Below are 22,474 nucleotides of genomic sequence, written 5' to 3'. Positions count from 1 at the left end.
TGTGCGGGTCCTCAAATCCCCTTTTCGCTTCCTCCTTACCTGGATATCCCAAACGTGTAACACCTTCTCTCTTCTTGCAGTCGGCTCCTTAGCTAACTGTCGGCCTCCCACGTGAAAGACCCGAGAAAGCAGGCAGACCCAGGACTCTGGCAACAGAGCAAATGGCATCTTCGGCACCTTCCTCCTCCTCCTCCTCCTCTTCCAACCCAGGGCCGGACTCCAATCCCACCAACCTTCGCCCTACCAGTAAGTCCTGTCAGAGCTTCTTCCTGAAACTCTTAGCAGGGGATGGAGATTTGGGGGGAGGGGGGAGGAGAATTGAAGATTAGAAAAAATCAAGCTATTAACCTAGTAATCCAAGGTCCCAGATGTGGTTCGGGAGTCTAGAAGAGCGGAACAAGTGGTTTGTTTTGTTGTGTGTGGTTTATTTTGATGTGAAAGAGATCGTGTCTGGGTCTAGAAAAAAAGGTGAGAAGAGCTGGGAATCCCTAAGGAAAACCAAGAACATTTCTGTCTCTAGAATTTGTTGAGCCAGGAGCTGACCTCCCTCCTCTCCCCCCAGCCGCCCTCCCCACCCCTCTAGCTCTTCGCTAGGGAGTCTATAATCAGCGGAAATTTGGGCTTTAATTGCAGCTTTTCGAAAACCCCGTGTCCCTAATTGCCCCGAATTTGCGTCGAGCTATTGAAGTGTGAGGGAAAAGCAAAAGACGGGGAAAGTGGAAAAAATCAGTTGTGGTTCTGCCTTGACAATTCAGACAATCAATTAGGAGGGTTTTTTTTTCAATAGGAACGGAGGGTATAATCATTATGAACGAATTAAATGAGGAGCCTGCAGGGGTGGGGGCGGGTAGAGAATGGTCTTTCTGGGGCAGATCCAGAGAACCCTGCCCTGTACTTCTCCTTGAGACTGACAGAAACCCATTTGGAGCGTGGCTATTCTGGAAAAAGGAGGAGGATAGAAAACAGAACCCTAATAAAAGGGCAGCAATCCAACCAAACGCAGATTGTTTCCAAACACATCCCGCCCCTATCCCTGTTCAAGGTTCACCTTAGCTCCTTCGCCCCGCCCCCGTCCCCCTTCAACCCCATTGTGGTTTAAAATAGAATTAATTTTCTTGGAGTCTAGAGGATACAGATAGCTACTTAAATGACCTCCAGCCCAGTTGTCCCTTTCCATCTTACTCCCTTCTCTCTCTCCCCCCAACTTGGTGCATAATTACCCTCATAACAAAGAAGATGTATCAGGAGAGGAGCAGAGCCCACCCTGATGGAGATTGTCGCACCGACAGGCTCATCTCTGCGCTCCAGCGCCACCGCTCTGGGCCGATGGATCCCCTGGAGGCGGGGCGGAGAACGGGAGAAATTCAGGGAGCTGGCTTTTTGTCTTTCTGCTAGCAGATTTATTTGTTTTCACTATTCATTACTATCTTCTCTGCTGTCCGGCCCAGTTTTCCAGCTTACAGTCTACTTACTCTGGACAATGTCCGCCTCCCCCAGTTCATGCCTCCCCTCCCCTTTTTTCCTCCTTCCATGCTCTCTTGTATTTCCTCAACCAGCTTCTTTCTTCCTCCTCCTATACGTGCCCTGGACACCTCTCACAGTCCTTTGGTGCTTATTGAGTTTGGCCTTAAGCCCTTGCAATTTTTGTTGTTGTTAGGTCTTACTAGCCCATATTTTCACAAAGAGATTTTCTGAGCATTCAAAACCAAGGCAAAAAGAAATGAAAACAGAGGGTGGGGTCCCTAAAGATTTCCAGTGAATTGGTAGAAACAGGCAGAGGTGTTTGATTTTTTCCCTTATTTGTTTTGCTTAGGGGCTGAGGCTGATCACCCAACCCATGCCCTACACACCCACAGTTTCATCCTGGCACAGTCCAGACTGCCATTCCTTCTTCCAGGGGACACACAAAGTGATAACAGGAGCGTAGCCTATCACTTTCACAGACCCAAGCCAGTATTCCACAGTTACCAACTGTCCTCTCCCTCTATCTCTAATTACCCAGCTTTCCCTGAAAGCGCCTTTTGTTTGTTTGTTTGTCCCTGGCAGGGACATGGCAGGAAAAATGTATTCCTTTTCTGTCCCTCAGCCCACCCCACCCCCACCAAACCCATTTTCTTCCACTACCACCCAAAGCCTACATTGATCACAATTATTCCTTGATTCAGCAGATCATGACTTTTAGGTCTTCAAAAGAAGTTCTTTCCATCTCCTTTCATTCTTGTCCTCCTTCCCTTAAATATCTTACTCCATTTGATCCTAGAGCAAAGAGACTTACAACATTCCTCTCACCTCTACTTGGTTTTCACTATAATGTGGTCTCTCTGAGTGTATATCAATAGTGAATACACTGTTTCCTTCTTTCTCACCTTTTCCTTTGTCCTTTTGAGCCATCTAGCAATGATAATGGTCCCCATTGTCTCCAACAACGTGCATACACAGTGGTTGAGGAACTAGGGATACATGAAAATGAAAGAAATTTGTAGACACAAACTGGAGCTCCATGGGGCACTAAAAAAAATGCCTACAAGTACTGGTTCCTCTAATTCCTCTTCTACAAGAAAGCGGGCTGAGGCTAAGGCGGACACCGGCTCAGGTAAAGGAAACTTAAAACATTCCACAGCATGCTGATATCAGTGAGATTGAAGTGTCCCAATACTAAAACCCCCTGGAATGCCTTTTCTTCACTATCCTACCCTGTTCACCCCACCATTTTCCGTAGACTCTACTCTGGAGCAAGTCCACAATGAAATCTGTCCAAGGAAAATGGGGGTGAGGATTGGAGGCAGGTGGGTTAATGAGGAAGAAGGTTGGAAAGTGGGAAAATGGGGAAAGGGATCTGAGGCACACTGTCTTTCCGACTCCGAAGTCCAGCTGAAGGGCAGTCATGCAAGCCCTATCATCTAGTCAAATACTATTTTTCACCCAATTAATTCCTGAACTCTTCTGCGACCCCATTTCATGCCAGTTTATTTTAAGCTGCCACTCTGCTGGAGACCTGCCAGGAAATTATGAGATGTTTAGGTCCCAGATGCCTTTTTGTTCCTTTGCTGGACTGATGTGAGGGCCTTTTCACATCTGTTGGACTGAAACAAAGGACTTCTAGGCTGCTCTGTTTTTCTCTACTTGCTCCCCCCACCATTGTTCCTACCCTAGGATCAGTAGCCTACAGTTAGTTTGCAGAGTAGATTCCTTTCTGATTTTTTTTAACCTTCATTTTATATCCGTGAGGTATTTCATGGAGACAGGTTTGGATGCTATCAACGACTTTTGTTTCCTTCTGTAGTAACTCTGGGAAGGGGGGGCAGGAGATGAATGGATGTTTTTAATGCTAAATTTTCTTCCAAAACCCAACGAAAGAAACAGCTTCTGTTTTCTCCACTCTAACCATCCCACTTTCAGTCCTGTTTACCTCCCAGAATTGCCTCCTAAATTTGCTTTCATACCCTAGTGAGTGATTTTTATCTTTCTTTCTAGCTTATGACACCTGGTGCGGGGTGGCCCATGGATGCACCAGAAAACTGGGACTCAAGATATGCGGTAAGAGAAAAAATATGCACCAGAGCTAGAGATGGGATGTGGTCAGGGAGAGAAAACCCTAAGCCATGGCCCCCAACCTTATTCTGTGGATATCGGTTTATTTTTTAATAAGGCTTTAGGTAGTAAGGGGAACTTGGCCTTTTCGGGTCTTCTTTTCTGTCTTTGAAAACCTCCAAGCCTCCATCCAACTCATTGCTTAGGACCAGAAGCATTAGCTACACAGGACTTTAGATTTAGAACTGGGACTCTCCCAGGCGGCGTTTTTCCGCGAGCCCTCTGCGCCTTCTGCTGGCCCAAGGGCGCCAATACAGCAAGGTCGAACCCGAGGGCTTCGCTCTCAATCTGCCTGCAGATTGCGCTCCATCGGCGAAATCCGCCCCAAGGTACCAGTTTAGCCTATGTGCTCAGGCAGAAAGACGGCTCCCGAGGCTCTTGCTTCTGGAGGCAACCAAACTGATCAAGAGGTGTTTTCCCTGAGCAGTGTTTGACTGGGTTGGCAACAGGCAGGACGTCGTTTCTAAGGGCCATCAAAATGTTCATCATGAGCTCTTTCCCCTAAAATTTCATGTTCTGCTCTTCCGTCTTCTCTCGGGGGCCAAGGAGGAATGGATGGTTTTCCACTCCTCTGTGGCCAGAATAAGAGCTATCTGTGAAAGGGGAAGAGATTGGGATGCGTGTCCTAGAAGATGGTAGAAAAAAAAGGATGAGAAGCTAGGAAATCCCTGTTGGGGGAATAGGGAGGGTTGAGACTACTAAGACGGTGTGGTGCATACAAAACCTATTTGGTAAAGCTTTGCGGGGTTCTGTCTGCCTCTAAGATGGAAGGGCTGTGGAATTAATAAACAGAGAAGAGAATGAGCAAATGGAAGCTTCCGAAAGGTGAGGGGATTGGTAGAGGTGAACAGGGACGGAGAGGATATTTGAAGAATCTTGTGGGGAGTACTTGAAATAAATGAAATCTAAAAGAACAATAAGAGATTTTGTTCTAAGGGAAGCCGATTAAGCCGCTCCAGCCGAGTAGCGAGAACAGTGATTTTTTTTTCCCCTCTCTCTCTCTCTCTGCTGCGTTTCGCCGTCTAAAATTCCCAAACCTTATCGGACCAGAAAATACGGATCTCCCCAGGGCGAAGGGAGGAAAAAGCTTAACGAGAGACTTATTAAGAGCAATTCGTCAGAGGGCTGGCTGGGTGAGATAGCAGCATTCATTGCCTGCGCTGTTCCCCGGCACGCACGAAATGGACAACTAGGAAACAAATACTCAGACAGTCGGATGGCCAAGTTACAGCTAGAGATCTATTTGGAGATAACAAGCTGCCTTGGCCTTTCTTTTTCGGTTGTACAGCCCTTAAATGTTTAGAACCCATCCAATGACAGCCACCTAGAACATTCAGATCTTCGTTCTGTAATTCCAAACCTTTTCCCTTCCTCCCAGGTTTCCTCAATTATCTTCGGACCCCTTTTTTCATATCTTAGAGGGGCAAGAAGGTTTAAGGTGCTCTTCTCCCTTGGGTGAAGGCGATTGACACTAAGAGGGATATGCTTGGGAAAGGGATAGATAAGTATACACACACACACACACACACACACACACACACACACACACACGTGTCAAATCAATTTAAAATACCAATCCACTGGTGATGTTTAAGAATAGCAGCCTTAGGTTGAGCCTCTCCCCTGCTCCAGCCTCGCCGCCCTGTTCCCTTCTGCCTAGATTCGTAAAGATTCGAGATTAAAGGGAAGGTGGTCAGGGAGCCTACAATTTTTAATTCATATCTTCATCTTAAAGACTCCCCCCCCCCACTCGGTGTGGGTGTTGGAGGATGGCGAATAGGGAGAGGTGACAGAGGCTCGGAGGAGAGGAAACGCAAAGAGCTAGTTGCTTTGTTCTATAAATAGCCCCCTCCCCCCAATCTGGGTTTAATGGGCCGTTACGGCTAGGGTCCCTTCGGCGACTGAAGCGCCCGGCTTCTCTGCTGTCATTTTAATGCAGCCCGGCAAGCAGAACTGATAGAGTAACGCCCCGCCGCACTCCAGCCCCGCGCTATGGCCCCCGCCCGCGCAGTAAGGGAAATGGGGGTGGTTGAGATCCAGTGGAAGTAGGGAATAACCGGAGGAGGGGGTGAATGGGGAAGAGAAGCCCACGTTCACTAGCAAAGCACTTTGTGAGCCTTAAAGCTCCAAATACATGTAAATTATTATCAAATAAACGTCCAAAGGGTTTTTTTTTGGGGGGGGTTCCCTCCTCAGAGGGTCAGATTCGCTATGTGGATAGAGGAGAGCAGGAGGAAAGCAAACGGAATTAGACTCCAGCCCATTCCCTTTAGCCGGGTCACTGACTGCACAGTATTCACTTCTGCCCAGCTTTCAGGAGAGCCTATGACCCTCCATAGAGATTCACTAGGGCCAGTCCAGCATGGTGGAAAGGCAGATAGCTTAAAGTGATTTCTTTAAAAGAAAGAAAAACAACAACAATAGCAACAACCTTGGAGTACAGCATCATCTGTAGTAATAGAAACCTGATGGGGACTGAGCCTGCTTGGATAGGGTGTCTAGGAGAAACACTGGTCATTCTCCGGTCCCTGGTTAGCTGCTGGGGAGGGGGGAGGTGCTCCGGACACGCTGGACAAGTGCACTTGGAGAACACAGGAGCCCATTATTTCAATTAAGTCCGTCCTCCCTTCTCTGTGGGAGGTCAAGGTCTGTAGAGGATGAGTCCCACTGAAGCGTGCTGCTTAGAGATCCTTGTCCTGCGAATTCATTTGATTCCCTATCTCTCATTTTACAGAAGCATTGACCCCTCCTAAATCTCTGTAATTTAGAGGTCGCACAAAAAAGCAAAGAAGTCACAGAGGAGCCCGGCTCTGGGGGGTGTGTCTGTCTGTCTGTCTGTGGGTGTGCCACTGCACCTGTGCGCGCTGAGCTTGTGTAAGCGTGTACCTCAAGTATGGGAGGGAGGGGGGGCAGACAGTGTATGTGTAAAAGGAAAATTACCTTTTGACAATAGCCGCTGAATTTAAGATCGTTAGTTGGAATAGAAAGAAGGAGAGAAGAAGAGAGAGAATTGATATTAAGCTAGTCTGATAGCAAAGGAAAGACTAGTATTCGTGTTTTAAATAATTTTTCAGATTTTGTATTTCGATTATCAGATTATGGAAGGGAAAGGTAGGGGATTCGGATAGAACACTTCCCTTTAAAGATTTTAGGAATAATATGGAGTTCCCACGGAAGTAGCCTTGGCTTCCGGTATAGCTTGGAGTCAAGGAGATCAGGATTAAAATTCCACTCCTGACAATTTAATAGTAGTGTGGCTTTGAGCAAATCAATGAGCCTCTATGCCCCTCTGACAACTCCTTAGGACTTACCTACTTAGAAACTAGAAGCATTTGCCATCTGCATTAGTAGAGAGAGCTCCCACACAATTACAGTGATGAAATTTCACATCTGCAGATAATTAGACATTTAAATCCAAGGAGGGTACAGGTGCTTCCTTCCACCATTCACTCATTCCACAAATATTTGGGAATGTTTGCTTACATCTGCCCTCTTCTTTTACAGGATCATAGATTTAGAGGTGATCCAAACCCCTTACTTTACAGATGAAGAAACTGAGGTCCAGGTAGTTTATGTGACTTGCCCAGGGTCACAAAGGTAGTAAGTAGCAGAGTTCAGATTTAAACCTAGATTCTCTGGGTTCAAAGACAGTGCTCTCTCCACAGTACAGCACTGTCTCTCAAGTGTTTGCCTTCAAGATTGTTTCAGTTCAACCCTTTGCTAGCCAAATGCCCTCTCAAGCAACCCATTTTCTCTCCCTTACCTGAAGCTGAGGAGAGATTAGGGGCTTTTTACTGGCCCAGCCCCCTCCGTCATTCCGGAATTTTGTCTTCCTGACTTTGGAGTCTATCTCACCTCCTCAGGTCATTATGGCCAGGACTCCATTCTTAGCCGCCCTCTTCCCCAGAGTCACCTCGTGCGGATCCAGTTGTCCTAGCCCAACCTGGACACAGGACTGAATTTGGGAGATTATTCTTATGGAGCATTGGAAATAGGCTTCAAGAGGAAAGACTGGGTGGCTAGCTTTCACATCTTCTGCTAACTCTACTCTCAAGAAGAGGTGTCGTCACCTGGCCCCAAACTCCTCTTCCTTCCTCTGTCTCTCCCCTTAATTCCCTCAAAGTTTCTAGGGGATTCATCTCTAGGACTCTGCTGTGTCACTCTCTTCCACTGCCAGACACATCAGTTATGGGTTTGGTCCTAGGGAGATTAGACATCCAATTTGCTCAGACAGCAAGCCTCTGGGCAGGGATACAAATGCAAAAAAGAAGCCCACCATGTACATAGCATACACCCCAAACTGTACTCTTTAAATGAGAGCATTAGACTAAGAGTCAGGAAACGGTTGAAATCCCTGTTCTGTTACCTCCTAGTTTTGTAATGTTGGATGCCACTTAACCTTTATGGGCTTCATTTCCTCATATGTAAAATTGGGGGAAGGGGGAGAATGTGACCTTTTAGTCTCATTCTAACTAAATCTATGACTCAAAATGACTAAATTTCTTGATAGCAGTCATAGCATGCAAATAGGAAAAAAACAAACTTACTGTTTTACATAAGGCTACCTAGAACTATGAAAAAGTGAGCTCAGCACCATAATCCCAAAAGAGAATGAAACTCATAGGTCTCTTATACACCTCTCTCTTTTCCTCCCCCATCCCTGCCTCTGGAACCCCTGGGAGTGAAGTTATCGAAATGAGACAGATTCAGGTGGTATTTCTGGAATCCAAATATTGCAATTAGTTTCCTTGAATTACCAGAGGGTGGCAAGGGCAGTAGAGTGAAGTAGCACAACTGCTGAAAGCCAAACTGAGCTTCTCTTTTGTCCCTAGTTCCCCCACCCTTTCCTCCAAGGTGGGTGTGTTGACTATGGTTCAGGACCTTGCCTTCCACCTCTCAGCTTCTCAGAGAGAGAAGGTCATCTAGACAACTTCATGACCTATCTAGGCGATCCTATGACCCATCTACTACCTACCCATTCACCTCTGGGGAAAATGTCAGATCCTTTAAGATGCTGATAAAACTGAGTTCAGTCAACTTCCTCAGGTTTCCAGGATAAATGAATGAGTCAGAAGAGAGGAGAAGAATGGGTGGGGGGTGGAGTTTAATACCTGGTAAAGGAATAAACCAATGAAGATCCATATATTACCATGCCCCACCTATCAAGTCTTCCAAATGGTGGCATCTTCTAAACACTTATTCTGTGTAGCTACACAGTGCAGAATTCGAACTAATGTATCAAAGACACAGGGAGACAAATTTCAGCTCAATGGGTGCAGGACAAGAGGAATCCAAAGCAATGACCAGGGACTGTGTATATGAGGATTAAAGCGCCTAATGGAGCTTTAATGTCTCCAGTCTCTGTACCCTATCCTCTTCTAGTCCTTATTAGAAATGCACTTGAGTCTTGGGAAAGTAAACCTTGAATCCACTGAAAGACTATTCCTCCTGGAGCCTTTTAAGACTTTTTTCTGACAATTGTGTTTCCCAGAGAAACTTAAAATATTGCTAAGAAGAATAACTTATATTGATTCAGCACTTTTTATTTCCGGACACTCTGGTTCCAAGCCACTTTACATGTATTTCCTTATTTAATGCTCAAAACAATTCTACAAGGCAAATAGCAGAAGGCTTTATAGTGGAGGGGCCATGTAGTGTAGTGAGTAGAGTGTTAGCCTCACTGCAAGAAAGACCTGGGTTTGAGTCCCTATTATGACCTTTGGCAAATCATTTAAACCCTCAGCGCTCCAGGGAACTTGTTAAAAGTCTAAGTTGAAGAGAAGATGCTGATCTGTTTTGGTAGATGAAGTTCCCTCTCTGATGAAATCACATGTACCCAGTTCCTTTCCCAATTATTATTCCCATTTTCCATATGAGGATGCTGAGGCCCAGGATTTGGTGTCAGAGGAATTAGATCCAAATCCTAGTTTTGCTGCTTACTGTATGTGTGATACTGGGTAAGTCAGTTTCCTGCTGTATAAAATTAGGGGCTTGGGGCAGCTAGGTGGAGCAGTGGATAGAGCACCATCCCTGGAGTCAAATCCGGCCTCAGACACATAACACTCACTAGCTATATGGCTCTGGGCAAGTCACTTAACCACAATTGCCTTGCCAAAAAAAAAAAGCCTAAAATTAAGGTCTTGAACTAGATGGTCTTGAAGGCTCTTTCTAGAGCATTTGATCCTATAACTTGCTCACAGTCATATTGCTAGTAAGTGGCAGAGCTCCTACTTAATATCCGTACCTCTTACTCAAATTGCAGTGTTCTAAATAACAGGAAAATCAGAACTCTTTGTTTTTACATACATCATAGTAAGGACTTGAGAAGGAAATCCTGAGGGGCTTAGAAAATTTTGAAGGTAAGGAGATCACCAGTGGATGGTGGGGTAGAGGGTATCTATGAAAAGTAGTGCCCTCTGACTTAAGTGGTACTTAGACCCATCTGGTATAGCTCTGTTGGCTTCTTGAAGGGGCTCTTATTCCTGAAATCAACTGTATTAAAGCCACCCCTACAGAGAAATTGTTATTCCCTCTAAGCACTATCACCCCAGCTGCAGAAGATGTATGTCTTCATTTGTGGGACATTATTCAGGACACAGGGACTTCTGAGGAGATTTTGGGAATTGAATGAACCACACTGACTCCATCTTGTGACTCAATTCAGGATGTAACTCAGTTCCCTTTCTATTCAATTATGGGTCTAGTTCAATTTCTGTCTTGTGAGAAAACTTTATTCAATTATGGGACTAGTAAGAAAACTTTATTGCATTGTTTGAACCTAACCTTGCATGGCTGATAAGCTGGACTACCTCTACCTGTTGCCTGGAGACCCTTGACTAAGAGCCTAGGTCAGAGGTAGGGAACCTGTGGCCTTGAGGCCACATATGGCCCTCTAGATCCTCAAGTTCAGTGCTTCAACTGAATCCAAACTTCAAGGAACAAATCTTTTTACTAAGGGGATTTGTTCTGTGAAATTTGGATTCAGTCATGAATGTGGCCTCAAAGTCATAGGTTCTCCACTGGCCTAGATTATACTGACCAGAAACCCAGTTAGATCCAAAGATTGATGCAAGGAGTTTTCTCACAATTACATATCTTAAGTAATCTTATCTAAAAAGTGGCTCTGTACTGGTCAATCAGTTACTGTTTCCTTGTTCCTTTGATTGAATACAGACATTTGGTGAGGAGTAGAACACCTCTTTTTCCAATTTCAGGGAATTGTACCTGTTCATTCTCCCCCTCCCAACTTAGAAAACCCCTAATCTTTCTTCCAATTAGAAATCAGATTACTTAATCTTTCATCCTGTTAATTGTTTTCTTTTAATGCACAAAAATCTGTTTCCCCTTGTATTTGGGGTCTAGTGCCAAGCTGAGAAGGCCTGGTCCTGATTTTTTATTCGATCGACATGCATTGTTTAATGAATTGATATGCTCACAAGCTCAAACCTTTGTTTCCTTAGTTATCTGAGATTTTACCCAGCTGTATGTCCTAGAATCTCCTTCTTCCCAATGGTGTGAACCAAGGAGAAAGAGGAGAGAGGCAGGAAGAACAACATTTCAGGTCTGAGTCAGAAAAATTTTGGTCTAATCTCATCAGTAGACTTCAGGTGTGGGGGATGGGAAAGAACTCCCCTCCTGGCCTATCCTGACCCCCTCCCTCCCTTTGCCTACACAGTCCATAAACCCTATGGCTGCTTGCAGTGACAATGATCCCATCCATTCCCTAAAACCCTATTCCTAGGGCTGGTTACTGGAGTGGAATGTGTCCAATTGACTTAATTCAGAGCTTACTGTCACTTTCAGAGATGGGAATAGACTTCATTTATTGTTGGGGTTTTTGGGTTTTTTTTTCTCTCTGAGCACAACTGGATCTGTGCCACCAATGTCACTTTGTGTTGTTTCCTCCCTGCCGGAGGCAGAGAAATCATGTGTGTGTGTGTATATGTATGCGTGTGCAGAGACTCAGCTACACTGACTATAAGAGAAAGAGAAATCCTTTTGGACAGCTTGGGTTTGGACCCTGCAGCAGCTGACTGTAAGCTGGAGAGTCCTTGACTACTTTTTCCTACATTAACATAGGCTTCCTGCAAAGGACCAACAGCCTGGAGGAGAAGAGTCGAATTGTGAGCGCCTTCAAAGAGAGGCAGTCCTCAAAGAATCTGATAGCATGTGAGAACATTGGGCGGGAGGCTCGGTTCCGCCGAACTGAGACCGACTTCTCCAACCTGTTTGCCAGAGGTAACGCACTTGGCTCCTTCATCCTTCCCTTCCTTCTACAGAGGCCTTTTTGTTTACTTGTTCTTGGATTTGATAGTACTAGTAGCTGGGGAGGTGGGGAGAGGACACTGGGATATTTAATTCATCTCCCCAAACCCTCATTCATCAAAGCTGTTGTCCTTATATCTCAGGGACAGGGGGAACACTCTTCCTCCTTTCCTGACTCCCCAGATCTTACTTATTTTGGATGCTGATTGAGAATGTCAACACCACCCCTCAATTTATTATAGAAATCTCATCTTCCAGGGATACCTTTAGAAGCCAAAATGTCAGAATTGGAAGGGACCTCATTTAATCCAACCTTTTAATCAATTGAGGGATCCATTCTCCAGCAGACCTACCAAGAATCTCTGCCTAAATACCTCTACTGATAAGGCAGTCCACCCCTTTTTAAACACCAATAATTGGTGGGAAATTCTTCCTAACACAGGGAGGCAGAAAGCTTGTGAGGTCTTGTGCTGGCCAGAAAATAGAGCACAAAGACCTGGGCAATTTGGGTTGGTTTTGCTGCTGACAGACAAAAGCAGGAATGTGGGCCAGTAGGCTAGAGTTCAATGATGAGAGGCAGAGGACCTGGTTCAAATCATACCTCCAGTCCAAAGGACTGATGGAGAATCATGCCGTCAACCTTTTGACAGAGAAGTGATGGAGTCAAGACAAATGTTTTGGACATGACCATTTCAGGAATTTGTTTCCCTTGACTATTCATATTTATTTTTCTTTTTTGCTGGGGATGGGAGGTAAGGAGAAAAAATAATTTTTATTAATAATAAATAAATTAAAATAAATCCTGCCTCTGACGCTTACTATCTGTGTGATCTTATGCAATTCACTTACCCTTTCTGGGCTTCAGTTTCATCCTCTATAAAATAAGGGAATAGACCAGAAGGCTCGGGAGGTTCCTTGTATTTCTCAATTCTAGGACTTTACTTTCTTTCCTTAGTTTTGCTTTTTAGAAAAAATTAATATTATTTTTTATCAAAAAAATCTTATTTTTCTCCCTCCTACTTCTTTTCCGCTTCTTCCTTGTTGTGTCGATCAAAGTCCTCTTAGCTTTACTTTTGTAGTATAAGAGTAAATCTCCACATATTTTATATGGGGTTTCTTTGGCAGAGTCCTCAAATGGGTTTGGGGAATGCAACATCTCTGTCTCCATACATAAATTGAGTTGAGATTCGTTATAACATCTACCTTTTGGTCCTAGTTCTGCCTTCTGGAGATTTTTTGAGATAGTCATGTCTGACTCTCCATGACCCTATTTGGGATTTTCTTGGCAAAGATACCATAGTGGTTTGCCATTTCCTTTTCCAGCTCATTTTATAGATGAGGAAACTGAGGCAAACAGGGCTAAATGACTTGCCCAAGGTCACACAGCTAGGAAGTGTCTGATTTGAACTCAGGAAGATGAGTCTTCCTGACTCCAGGCCCAGTGCTCTATCCACTGCCCTACCTAGCTACTCACAGAGATACATGGAATAACTCTATTCTCTCTTCAACATTACAGCCTTTCAAAGATTTTAAGATAATTATCATGTGAACCATCCACCCACATCTTCTCTTCTCCTTTTCTTTTTCAGGCTAAACATCTCCACATGCTTAGGGTGTGTGGGTGTGTGTGTGGGTGTGTGTGTGCAGGGGAATATTAACTTCATAAATTTAGAGGTGGAAGGGACCTTGGAGGCCATTAAGTCCAACATCATTATTTTACAATGAGGAGACTGAGACCCAAGGATGTTGAGTGACTTTCCCAGTGAAACATAGCTAATAAGCGTATGAGATAGGATTTTAACTCAGTTCTTCTTTACTCTATGTAGCACTCTACCCAGTACGTTACCTAGCTGAGGGTTGATGGTCCTAGGACCAAAATGAGTCTGAGAGTTGGGGATGGTGGTGCAGACAGGAAGGAATGGGAAAGATATTGCTGGTTCCCAGGCATGAAGCATCAATTAGGTATTAACTCTTTGCTATCTTTCATCTTTCAGACCTGCTTCCGGCCAAGAATGGGGAAGAGCAAACTGTACAGTTCCTTTTGGAGGTGGTGGATATCCTCCTCAACTATGTTCGGAAGACATTTGACAGATCCACCAAGGTGCTGGACTTCCACCACCCACATCAGTTGCTAGAAGGAATGGAGGGCTTCAACCTAGAGCTTTCTGACCACCCTGAGTCTTTGGAGCAGATCCTTGTGGACTGCAGAGATACTCTGAAGTATGGAGTTCGAACAGGTAGAGTCCCAGGCAGCTACATGGAGATTAAACTCTATCCTCCTTAGTCTCTTCCTCAACCCGCCCCCATCCCCACATGTACACATAGCTCTAAAGAAGGATTGGCAAGATCAAGCTATCTCAGTGGCAATCAGTCCCATGCCAGGTAGCCTGCGGGAATGACATGAACTGTCAGAATCATGGGGAAGGAGTAAATTCTTCTGGAGGTTCTCCCTGGCTTTCTGGTATCATGAATTTTTTCCTAGTCTGCTTGGCGGAAATCAACTGATTCTGGCCAGTTCATCACTGTTTAAACCACAAAAACAATAGCAACACAAAAACTTAAGTATTTATTTATATTTTCATTAATTATAATTTTTAATATATTTAAACAGAATGATCATTTTCATATACATAGTGTATGGAAAGAAAAGGAAAAATGAGATGGTATGTGAAACTGCAGGTCTCTATTGTGTATAGCTTGCTTTTCTTCTAAAGTATATGATAAAATCAACTTGTTGCTTTCAAAGCTATCCTACTTATATGGCCTTCTTTCTGACTTTTCTTCTGATTTTCTTTCTTTAAAGAAAAGCATATCTTTTCTTTCCTTTTTTTCTTTTCTTACCCTAACGCTATCCCCTCCTGTTCCTTCCACTTATTCTCCAATAGGGATAAAGAAAAAGAAAAACAAAGCCTTTTCAATTTACATACATATGTGCATACATACACATATATGTATGTATATATAGCCAAGCAAACAAATTTCCCACATTATGTGCATCTAAAAATGTATATCTTATTCTGCATCTTAAGTCCATCATCTTTGTCAAAAATCAGGTAGCAAGTTAAGCATCTGCTTATACTTGGTGCCATGCAATGCATTAAACAGATAGGAGACTGATTCTTCTTGTTTCTTTTTTCTCTGTGGTTTCGTCACTCTTTCTATTGACTCCTCCTCTCCCTGTTGCTATCACTGGGTAGGACTCAGACTCCTGTTTATTTTTTTCTGTTACCCAATTTATGAAATCAAACTCATCAAGCCTTCTTATTATCTCTTCAAAAAACCTATTCGCTCTCAGCCAAAAATCTCTCCTTCAAGCTAAATGTCCCCTAGAAGTAACCTGGAGACAATGCAGCCAAAGCAACCAAAGACAATGCAGAAGTTGGAGGTATTGGCTCATTACTGTTGTTCTTTGTGAGCATAACCCAACCAGCTCATATCAAAAGTCAGTGGTCTTGTGGCTCACAGGGTGTATGGAGACATATTCGCATCCATCCAGAGATCAAGGGGAAACAAAATGCATATCTGGCTAGGTAGATATCTGGAGACCCAGCCTTGCATTGGACATTCTTTGTGAGTCTCTCATTAATCAAAGAGTAATTTTAAAAAATTATTATTATTATTATTATTATTATTATTGAAAATATTATTTTCAGTGAACAAAAACTTTCTCACTTTCTCTCCCTCTCATCTCCCTTTCCCTCACTGAAAAAGATAAACAAAACAAAACAAACCCACATAACAAAATGAATATTCAAAGAAGCATCTTGAGTACATGTCCTCTCTATTAGGAGTTGGGTAGCATGTTTCCTTCTCATCAGTCCCTTGGAATCATAGCTGGTCTTTGCATTCATCAGAGTTCTTAAATCTTTCCAGTGTTATTGTATAAATTGTTCTGTTTCTGCTCACTTCACTCTGTATAAATTCATGTGAGTTGAAGTTAAGTTTCCTGGTGCTATCCGGTTAGCTGAATTCATCTAAAGTGCCAAAAAGGAGAGGCTTTGCCTATACGGGTTCTCCAAAGATCCACATTCCAGGTGCTTGGAGGAGGAGGTAGAATTTGGAGAGTTGCCCAAGGTTGTCAGCAGCACGTTCTCTGTTCCTAATTGCCACCTCTGGTTAAATGAGGCAGCTTGGTCAGTACAGTCTTTCTTGCAGACCTCTCTGGCCTTTCCAGTTTACCTGAGGCATTCAAAAGCTGCAGAGTATACTTTTCTTTCAGTCTCCAGTTCTTTGCTTGAACACAGTGCCCTGTCTTGGGATACTCCTCATTCCAGAAGAACCATTGGGTCATTGTTTTGGTGTCTTCTAGCATCGTAGACTTACTTTGACTTTTTTTTCCTTCTGCTGCCTGGCTTTGGGCCATTTCACCATAAGGTAGAGTCTCTGCCACATCTTACCTTCACTAAAAACAAGAAAACGTTAAATCTTTTGGGGAGGGGGTGGAGACTGGGTCTCTGTAGCCCAGGGTAGAAGTATAGCCGCCTCTACTGAGCCTTGCTTCACTGATGATCAGCACAGAAGCTTTGACTAATTTTGTTTTTCTAACTCGGGCCAGTTTGCTCACTCCTTAGGCACAGTGTGGGGCTCACCATATTGGTCATGGCCCACCCCATCAGCTTTAGTCGAACCACAGCTAAGAACTCCTGAACTCAAGTGATCCACCAGCCTCCCTCTCCCCAGCAACAGGGATGATGGGCGTGGGCCACCATAGCTACTTATGATAAAAACTCTAGTAAAGGTTTAATGGGACCTTTGGCTTTCATTGGCTAAAGTGAGGTTTGAAGATAACCGGTGGGTTTAATGTACACGTGTTCTTCCCTCCTTCCCCACCCTCCACCCCCCCCTTTTAAAATTGATTGAAGCGTGACTTTTTGGTGACTCAGAGTTTTGCATTTATCTGGCTTTTTGTTCCACATTGATTCTGAAAATATTTTATTTTAATTTAAATTTATTTTCAAGTGGACTTTTTTATTCCTTTTTTTCAATTCCAAATTCTCTCTCTCACCCAGCCACTCCCTCAATGAGAAAGCAAGAAAAACCAAACCTATTACAGATATGTGTATGGTCATACAAATTTCCACATTAGCCACTGAAAAATTTCTAAAGGGTGTCAAGATACGCTTGAAGTTTGGTTGATGATTTGGTCATCCACTTTGATACAAATGGTGACTGGTAATTTTTCAAAGGAGTGTTCTTAATTATCTAAATATGATTTCGTACTTGGATAAGCAGAGGGTCACCTGATGGGTAGTGATACTTGAGTGAGATCTCTCTGCAGTTCATGGGATATTTGCCCTAGACAATCTAGAGTTGTCTAAATGAGCTGTTAGAATCTGGTCCTGCTTAATTAGATGAATTCCTTTATTAAAATTTTTATACATCACATGAATTTCCAGGTTTTTTCTCCTGGGAACTATTGGGTACAGAAGGTTATGATTTAAGAAATGCTTCCAGGGTGAGCCCAGATGACTAGGTGTATGTCTAAATGAGTGAATGACATGTTCAAGGAGATGTCTATATTACAGTGGAATCAGCTCAGACATTCAAATATATCATTTTACATTTATGCTATTTTCCATTGCCAAACAAATTTTTATTTTTTAAACCAGACCTGTAATTTCATGGGTATAGAGAGCTACATACTACTGAGAATCTTCTACTACTTGCGCAGAATTATACCTTTTCTGAAGCTTACAGTCAGAAGGTTGCCTAGAGATCTGAGAAGTGAAGTGAGTTTCCTATGGACACACAATCAAGTATGTGTCAGACAAGGCACTTGAACCCAGACCTTCCTTCTGAGACCAGCTTCCTATGCGCTACCCAAGGGTACCTAGCTGAAATCGTCTTCTCTTTGTCTCTCCTAAGGGAAGTTCCCTATTCTCCAATCAACTAATCAATAAACATTTATTAAGCATCTATCATGTGACAGGCCCTGTGCTAAATGCTGGGGATACAAAAAGAAGCAAAAGACAATCCCTGCCCTCAAGGAGCTTACAACCTAAGGGGGGGGTGGGGTGAAACATGCAAACAAAGCAAGCTACATAGAGCATAAATAGGAAATAATTAACTTAGGGAATGCTTGGTGACTGAATGAATGACAGCAGAGCAGGTCAGTGCCTACTGCTGTGGAATTCAGTATAAGAGATCCTCAGGGGCTGATTACATTCATTTCATAATTTCATCAACTTTCAATATCTTTGCCACCACTATTTTCCTCGCTATGAATGCCAAATTGACCAAGGCAATGGTTGTACTAAAGGGCTTTAGTATCAGGCATGTTAATAAAGGTATTATGAGAACAAAGGACTTTAGAGTCTTTTATGAATAGTAATTCAAAATTCACAGTCACAACAATATTTAAGTCATTGGACTTTTATTATTAACTCCATTTATCATCTCCATTATTTGTCCCCATTATTACTGTCACCATTTTCCAGATGAAGGATACTGAGGTTCTGTCTATACAGGACCTGAACACAGGCCAACTTGAGTGAAAAGTTGAGTAAATCAGTCATTTGGCATCTTGATGTGGTTTTTGACAGAACTCACTGGCTTGATTGGATGACTTAGCTTCATAAGACACAGAGAGTCTAACTAACTGGTCCAAAGTCATGTTACATGATGGAAGCGTCAAAGCCAAGACTTTTTCCCAGGTCCCAGCACCATTCTCCCTCACCAAGGGGTTCGCCTTCTGAATCAGTCACAGGAGGAGCTAGATTAGTCCAAAGCTGACTCACATGGAATCTCATCTCGACCCAAGGGGCTTTGAAAGAGGTCACACTCTATTGAAATTGAAGGAGTAGTTTAAGTTCCCAAGGGTATTTCATCTTGTTTCTGCACTGGGAAATTTAACGTGAGAAAGATTTGCAAACCAAAATCACCAGTCACAAGAAGCAGAGTGATTGCCTTTATAATGCAGCAGTTTCTGCTTTATTTTAAAACTGCCCCAGTTTTCAAGCTGTTTTGTGGAATATCACTAAGCTTTGAGCTTGATTTCAGAGGGGACAACTATGCCCTCCCATTGTGTGCCTTTTGGTGCTATTGTTCATGATGGAGTACAGGGGATGATACATCATGGGTCTGACCTCATTTGGCAATCCTTGTGTTCTTTTTTAAAAATTATCTTTCAATTTTATTTTCAGTTGCGAATTTTCTCCCTCTATCCTTTCTCCCTCTCCCCCACTTGGCCAGAAAACAAGAAAAAAAAAATCCAATATGTCCAAATAAATCCAATAAATTCAAATAAATATATATATGGTCATGCAAAACAAATTCCCTCATCGGCTGTGTCTGAAAAAAAAAAGAAGGAAGAAAAGAAAAAAAAGAAAAAAGAAAGAAAATATGCTTCAATCTGCACTCTGAGCCCATCAGCTCTCTGTCCAGAGGTGGAAATCCTCACGTTCCTGTGACTGTATGAACACCCAGGCCCAAAGTGATTTGTATCTGCTATTCTTCTCTCACCAGGTCATCCTCGGTTTTTCAACCAACTCTCTACTGGATTAGATATCATTGGCTTAGCTGGTGAGTGGCTGACATCAACTGCTAACACCAATATGTAAGTCCTATACCGTTTTCTTCTTTTCTAATAAGCAATATTGATAGATTTTTACTGTTAATTTGTGTTTTTAGAGACTAAACCCTATTAATTTATTATAAATTGGCAAAGATTGCTAGGGGAATTTTCTGCTCTAAAATCCTTTAGGCATGTGATTTTGGTCATAGAGTCATAGATATCATAATAATAAATAACATGTAGCATTTTAAGGTTTGCACAACACTTCATGTATGTTAACTCTTTAGATCCCGAGTTGGAATCTCAAAAAGTTATCTTGGTCAATCCTCTCATTACATAGATGAAGAAGCTGAGACCTAGAGAGATTAAGTCATTCATCCAAGGTCACATAGCTAATAAACAGCGAAATGGAATTTGACCCCAGATCCTCTAAATCTAGAGTCAATATCCTTTCAGTGCTGGGTATGCAGTAGGCCCTCCTTGACTCCGTGACCCTGGGCAAGTCACTTAAACTCTCTCACTCTCATTTTCCTCATCTGTAAAATGGGGATAATAATATCTGTAGGTAGTATCTACCTCAAATGGTTGTTATGAGATCCAAATGAAATAATAGGTATAAAGCAGTTTGCAAACTTTAATGACTGTATAAATGTCAGCTATCATTAGCATCATTACCACTCAATAAACACTTTTTGAATTGAATTGAATTTATGTATCTCAGTGACAAAATGATTGAAAGAAATGGTGACTCTAGAGATTATTATTTAAATTGAAACTGTGGAAAAGTGCCCATATCACCAGGAGAGGGTAATTAAAAAACCTTTCTTGCTCTCTAGAATTCATTTTCCTATTGATAACCAAAGCCTTTGACCATTATCCTTAAAGCTGGAGATCTTTCTACCTTAGGTTCTTACTATACATTCCAATCATTTTGGAGAAAAAAAAACTAGATCAGTTGTTTGATTGAATCAAACTGATTGTGGAGCAACTGATTGTTTAACTGAGTGTTACTTTTTTCTCCACACCTATTCATATTTGTAGGCACAGCCTTAAAATTGCTCTCTATTTTTGTAAGTTTGTATAAAGCTCTAAATTTAATTTGTCTGATGGGCAATTATTACCTCCATGGCCATCCAGCAATGATCCATAAGTTTCTTCTCTATACATTTATCCTCTGTTCCAGCTGTGTCAAATTCATAAAAATGGGACTATTAAACTGTACATTAAGGATTCCTGTGGGCTACATATTGTCTTAGAAGACTACATTTTATCTACGTTCTATTTTCTAAAACTTTGTTAAATATTTCTCAATTTCATTTGATCAAATTTGGGAGTGATGAAGCCTACATGTTTGACACCTCTGCTCTATCAATCAAGAAAAATTACAAATTAGCCTTCTTTTCTGGGTAGGACTCATAGCCAATGGAGCATTTTCCTTTTCTATCAATACCATAATAGTTCTGTGCCTCCAAAATGGTTGCAACATTCACTAATGTATATTGGAAACAGTACCTAATAGTCAAGTGAGAATCATTTGTATTATCTGATGGGCTTAATTCTTGTTAAGATTCTCAGCATTTGTATTTACAGTAAAGGAGATTCAGAAAAATGAATTTAGGTGGGAAGGTTGTATGATTTAAAAAAGAAAGTCCTGTTTGACATCAAGATGGAATGCAGGCTACTCAAGCTTAAGATGTTTTGTTGTACTTCAAGACCAAACTACTACCGTCCACAACACCCTAAGGCCATTTTGAAATTGTGTATTGATTTGCCTGTGTTTCAAAAGTGTAAAATTGTTGTGAGTCAAAATACTGACCAGTTACAGAAGACAAGTTTCTATTAATTAAACAAATATTCTTGAATAGCTTGCTATTTTAAACTGGTATAAACATGAGAAAGTGTCTAAATATTAAAGTCTTCAGTGACATATGTCCTGAGTGATGACATTGATCTGAAAAATGGAAAATGAAAGGAGCTTTAATTTGCCCCATCTGTGGGTAATGGTTAACATAATGAGGTTTAATCATGTGACTGATGAGGCATGCTATTCAGACACATGAAACTCAAGTTAAAGGTACATTGTTATTTTAATGTCCATCCCATACAAAATTCTCCTTTTGTTCACCTTGTCATCTTTGAATCTATTACTTTGTGATTCATTATATAATTATATAAAAGACAAAAATTGGCTATAGTAATTAATAACTTTTAAAAATCATAGTATATGCTGCCTACTTAAAGCATCAGTTACACTTAAAAAACTAATTATTTCATTAGAAAGCTAAATATGAATTTGTTGTTATTCAGTCACGTCTGACTCTTCACAATTCCATGGACTCTATCCCATCCATGGGGTTTTCCTGGCAAAGATACTGGAGTGGTTTGCCATTTCCTTCTCTAGTGGATTAAGGCAAACAGAGGTTAAGTGACTTGCCTAGGGTCACACAGCCAGTAAATGTCTTAGGTCAGATTTGAACTCAGGTCTTTTTGACTCCAAGCCCAGTGCTCTATCCACTGAGCCACCAAGCTGCCTCCAAAAATATGAGTGTACTAAAACCCAACTCCTCAAAGAAATACTTTGATATCTTCTTGTGGTTTGGAGGTAACCCTAGGTTCTAAAAAGGTATGCTAATGGAGTGTAAGTTCTGACAGGTCCTACTAAATTGGGAAGTCTTCCAACATGGGCCTGACAAGTAGACTGTGCCTATCATCTGCCCAAAGATGAGTCAAGCTAAGTTTAGAGAACCACATAACTGGAAGAATGGACACCTGGCAAGTATATTTTTTGAGGGGCCACAGCAACTATAGTGAGCATTCACTAAGGTGTGGAGGGATAACTATCTATATTGGTGGAGGGAGTACCCACGTCCTTACTAATCTCAGATCTTTTGAAATATTCAAAGGGCTCCTGAAATCAGTGGGTAGTTGTCCATATAGCACAAGTGCCTTTTTTAATGCCGTTGATTAATTTACTTGACTGTCCTTAAGGGACTAGTGCTTATTTTGTCAACATTTTAACTGGGTTTTTTTCCTAACACATCTGGCTAAAATGTCTAAGTAATTAACATTAGCTTACCTCTGAAAATTTATGACCCAAATATCTTC

At 42.2% G+C, this 22,474-nt stretch overlaps 1 protein-coding gene across 1 annotated transcript in view; it reads left to right on the top strand.

The window, feature by feature from the left end:
- Nucleotides 1-22,474, top strand: part of GAD1 (glutamate decarboxylase 1) — a 56,472-nt gene that overhangs the window by 1,827 nt on the left and 32,171 nt on the right. Inside the window, exons 2-6 of the mRNA XM_020990942.2 lie at nucleotides 81-246; nucleotides 3,475-3,537; nucleotides 11,671-11,829; nucleotides 13,851-14,093; nucleotides 19,321-19,411. Coding sequence (XP_020846601.1) covers nucleotides 162-246; nucleotides 3,475-3,537; nucleotides 11,671-11,829; nucleotides 13,851-14,093; nucleotides 19,321-19,411 — 641 coding nt within the window. The 5' untranslated portion in view covers nucleotides 81-161. The remainder of the gene's footprint in view (nucleotides 1-80; nucleotides 247-3,474; nucleotides 3,538-11,670; nucleotides 11,830-13,850; nucleotides 14,094-19,320; nucleotides 19,412-22,474) is intronic.

This window comes from Phascolarctos cinereus, unplaced genomic scaffold, assembly GCF_003287225.1.
Source record: "Phascolarctos cinereus isolate Bilbo 61053 unplaced genomic scaffold, phaCin_HiC Scaffold_726;HRSCAF=1367, whole genome shotgun sequence".
Lineage (NCBI taxonomy): Eukaryota > Metazoa > Chordata > Mammalia > Diprotodontia > Phascolarctidae > Phascolarctos > Phascolarctos cinereus.
Note: the sequence above shows the minus strand (reverse complement) of the source record. Positions and strands in the feature narration are given on the sequence as shown.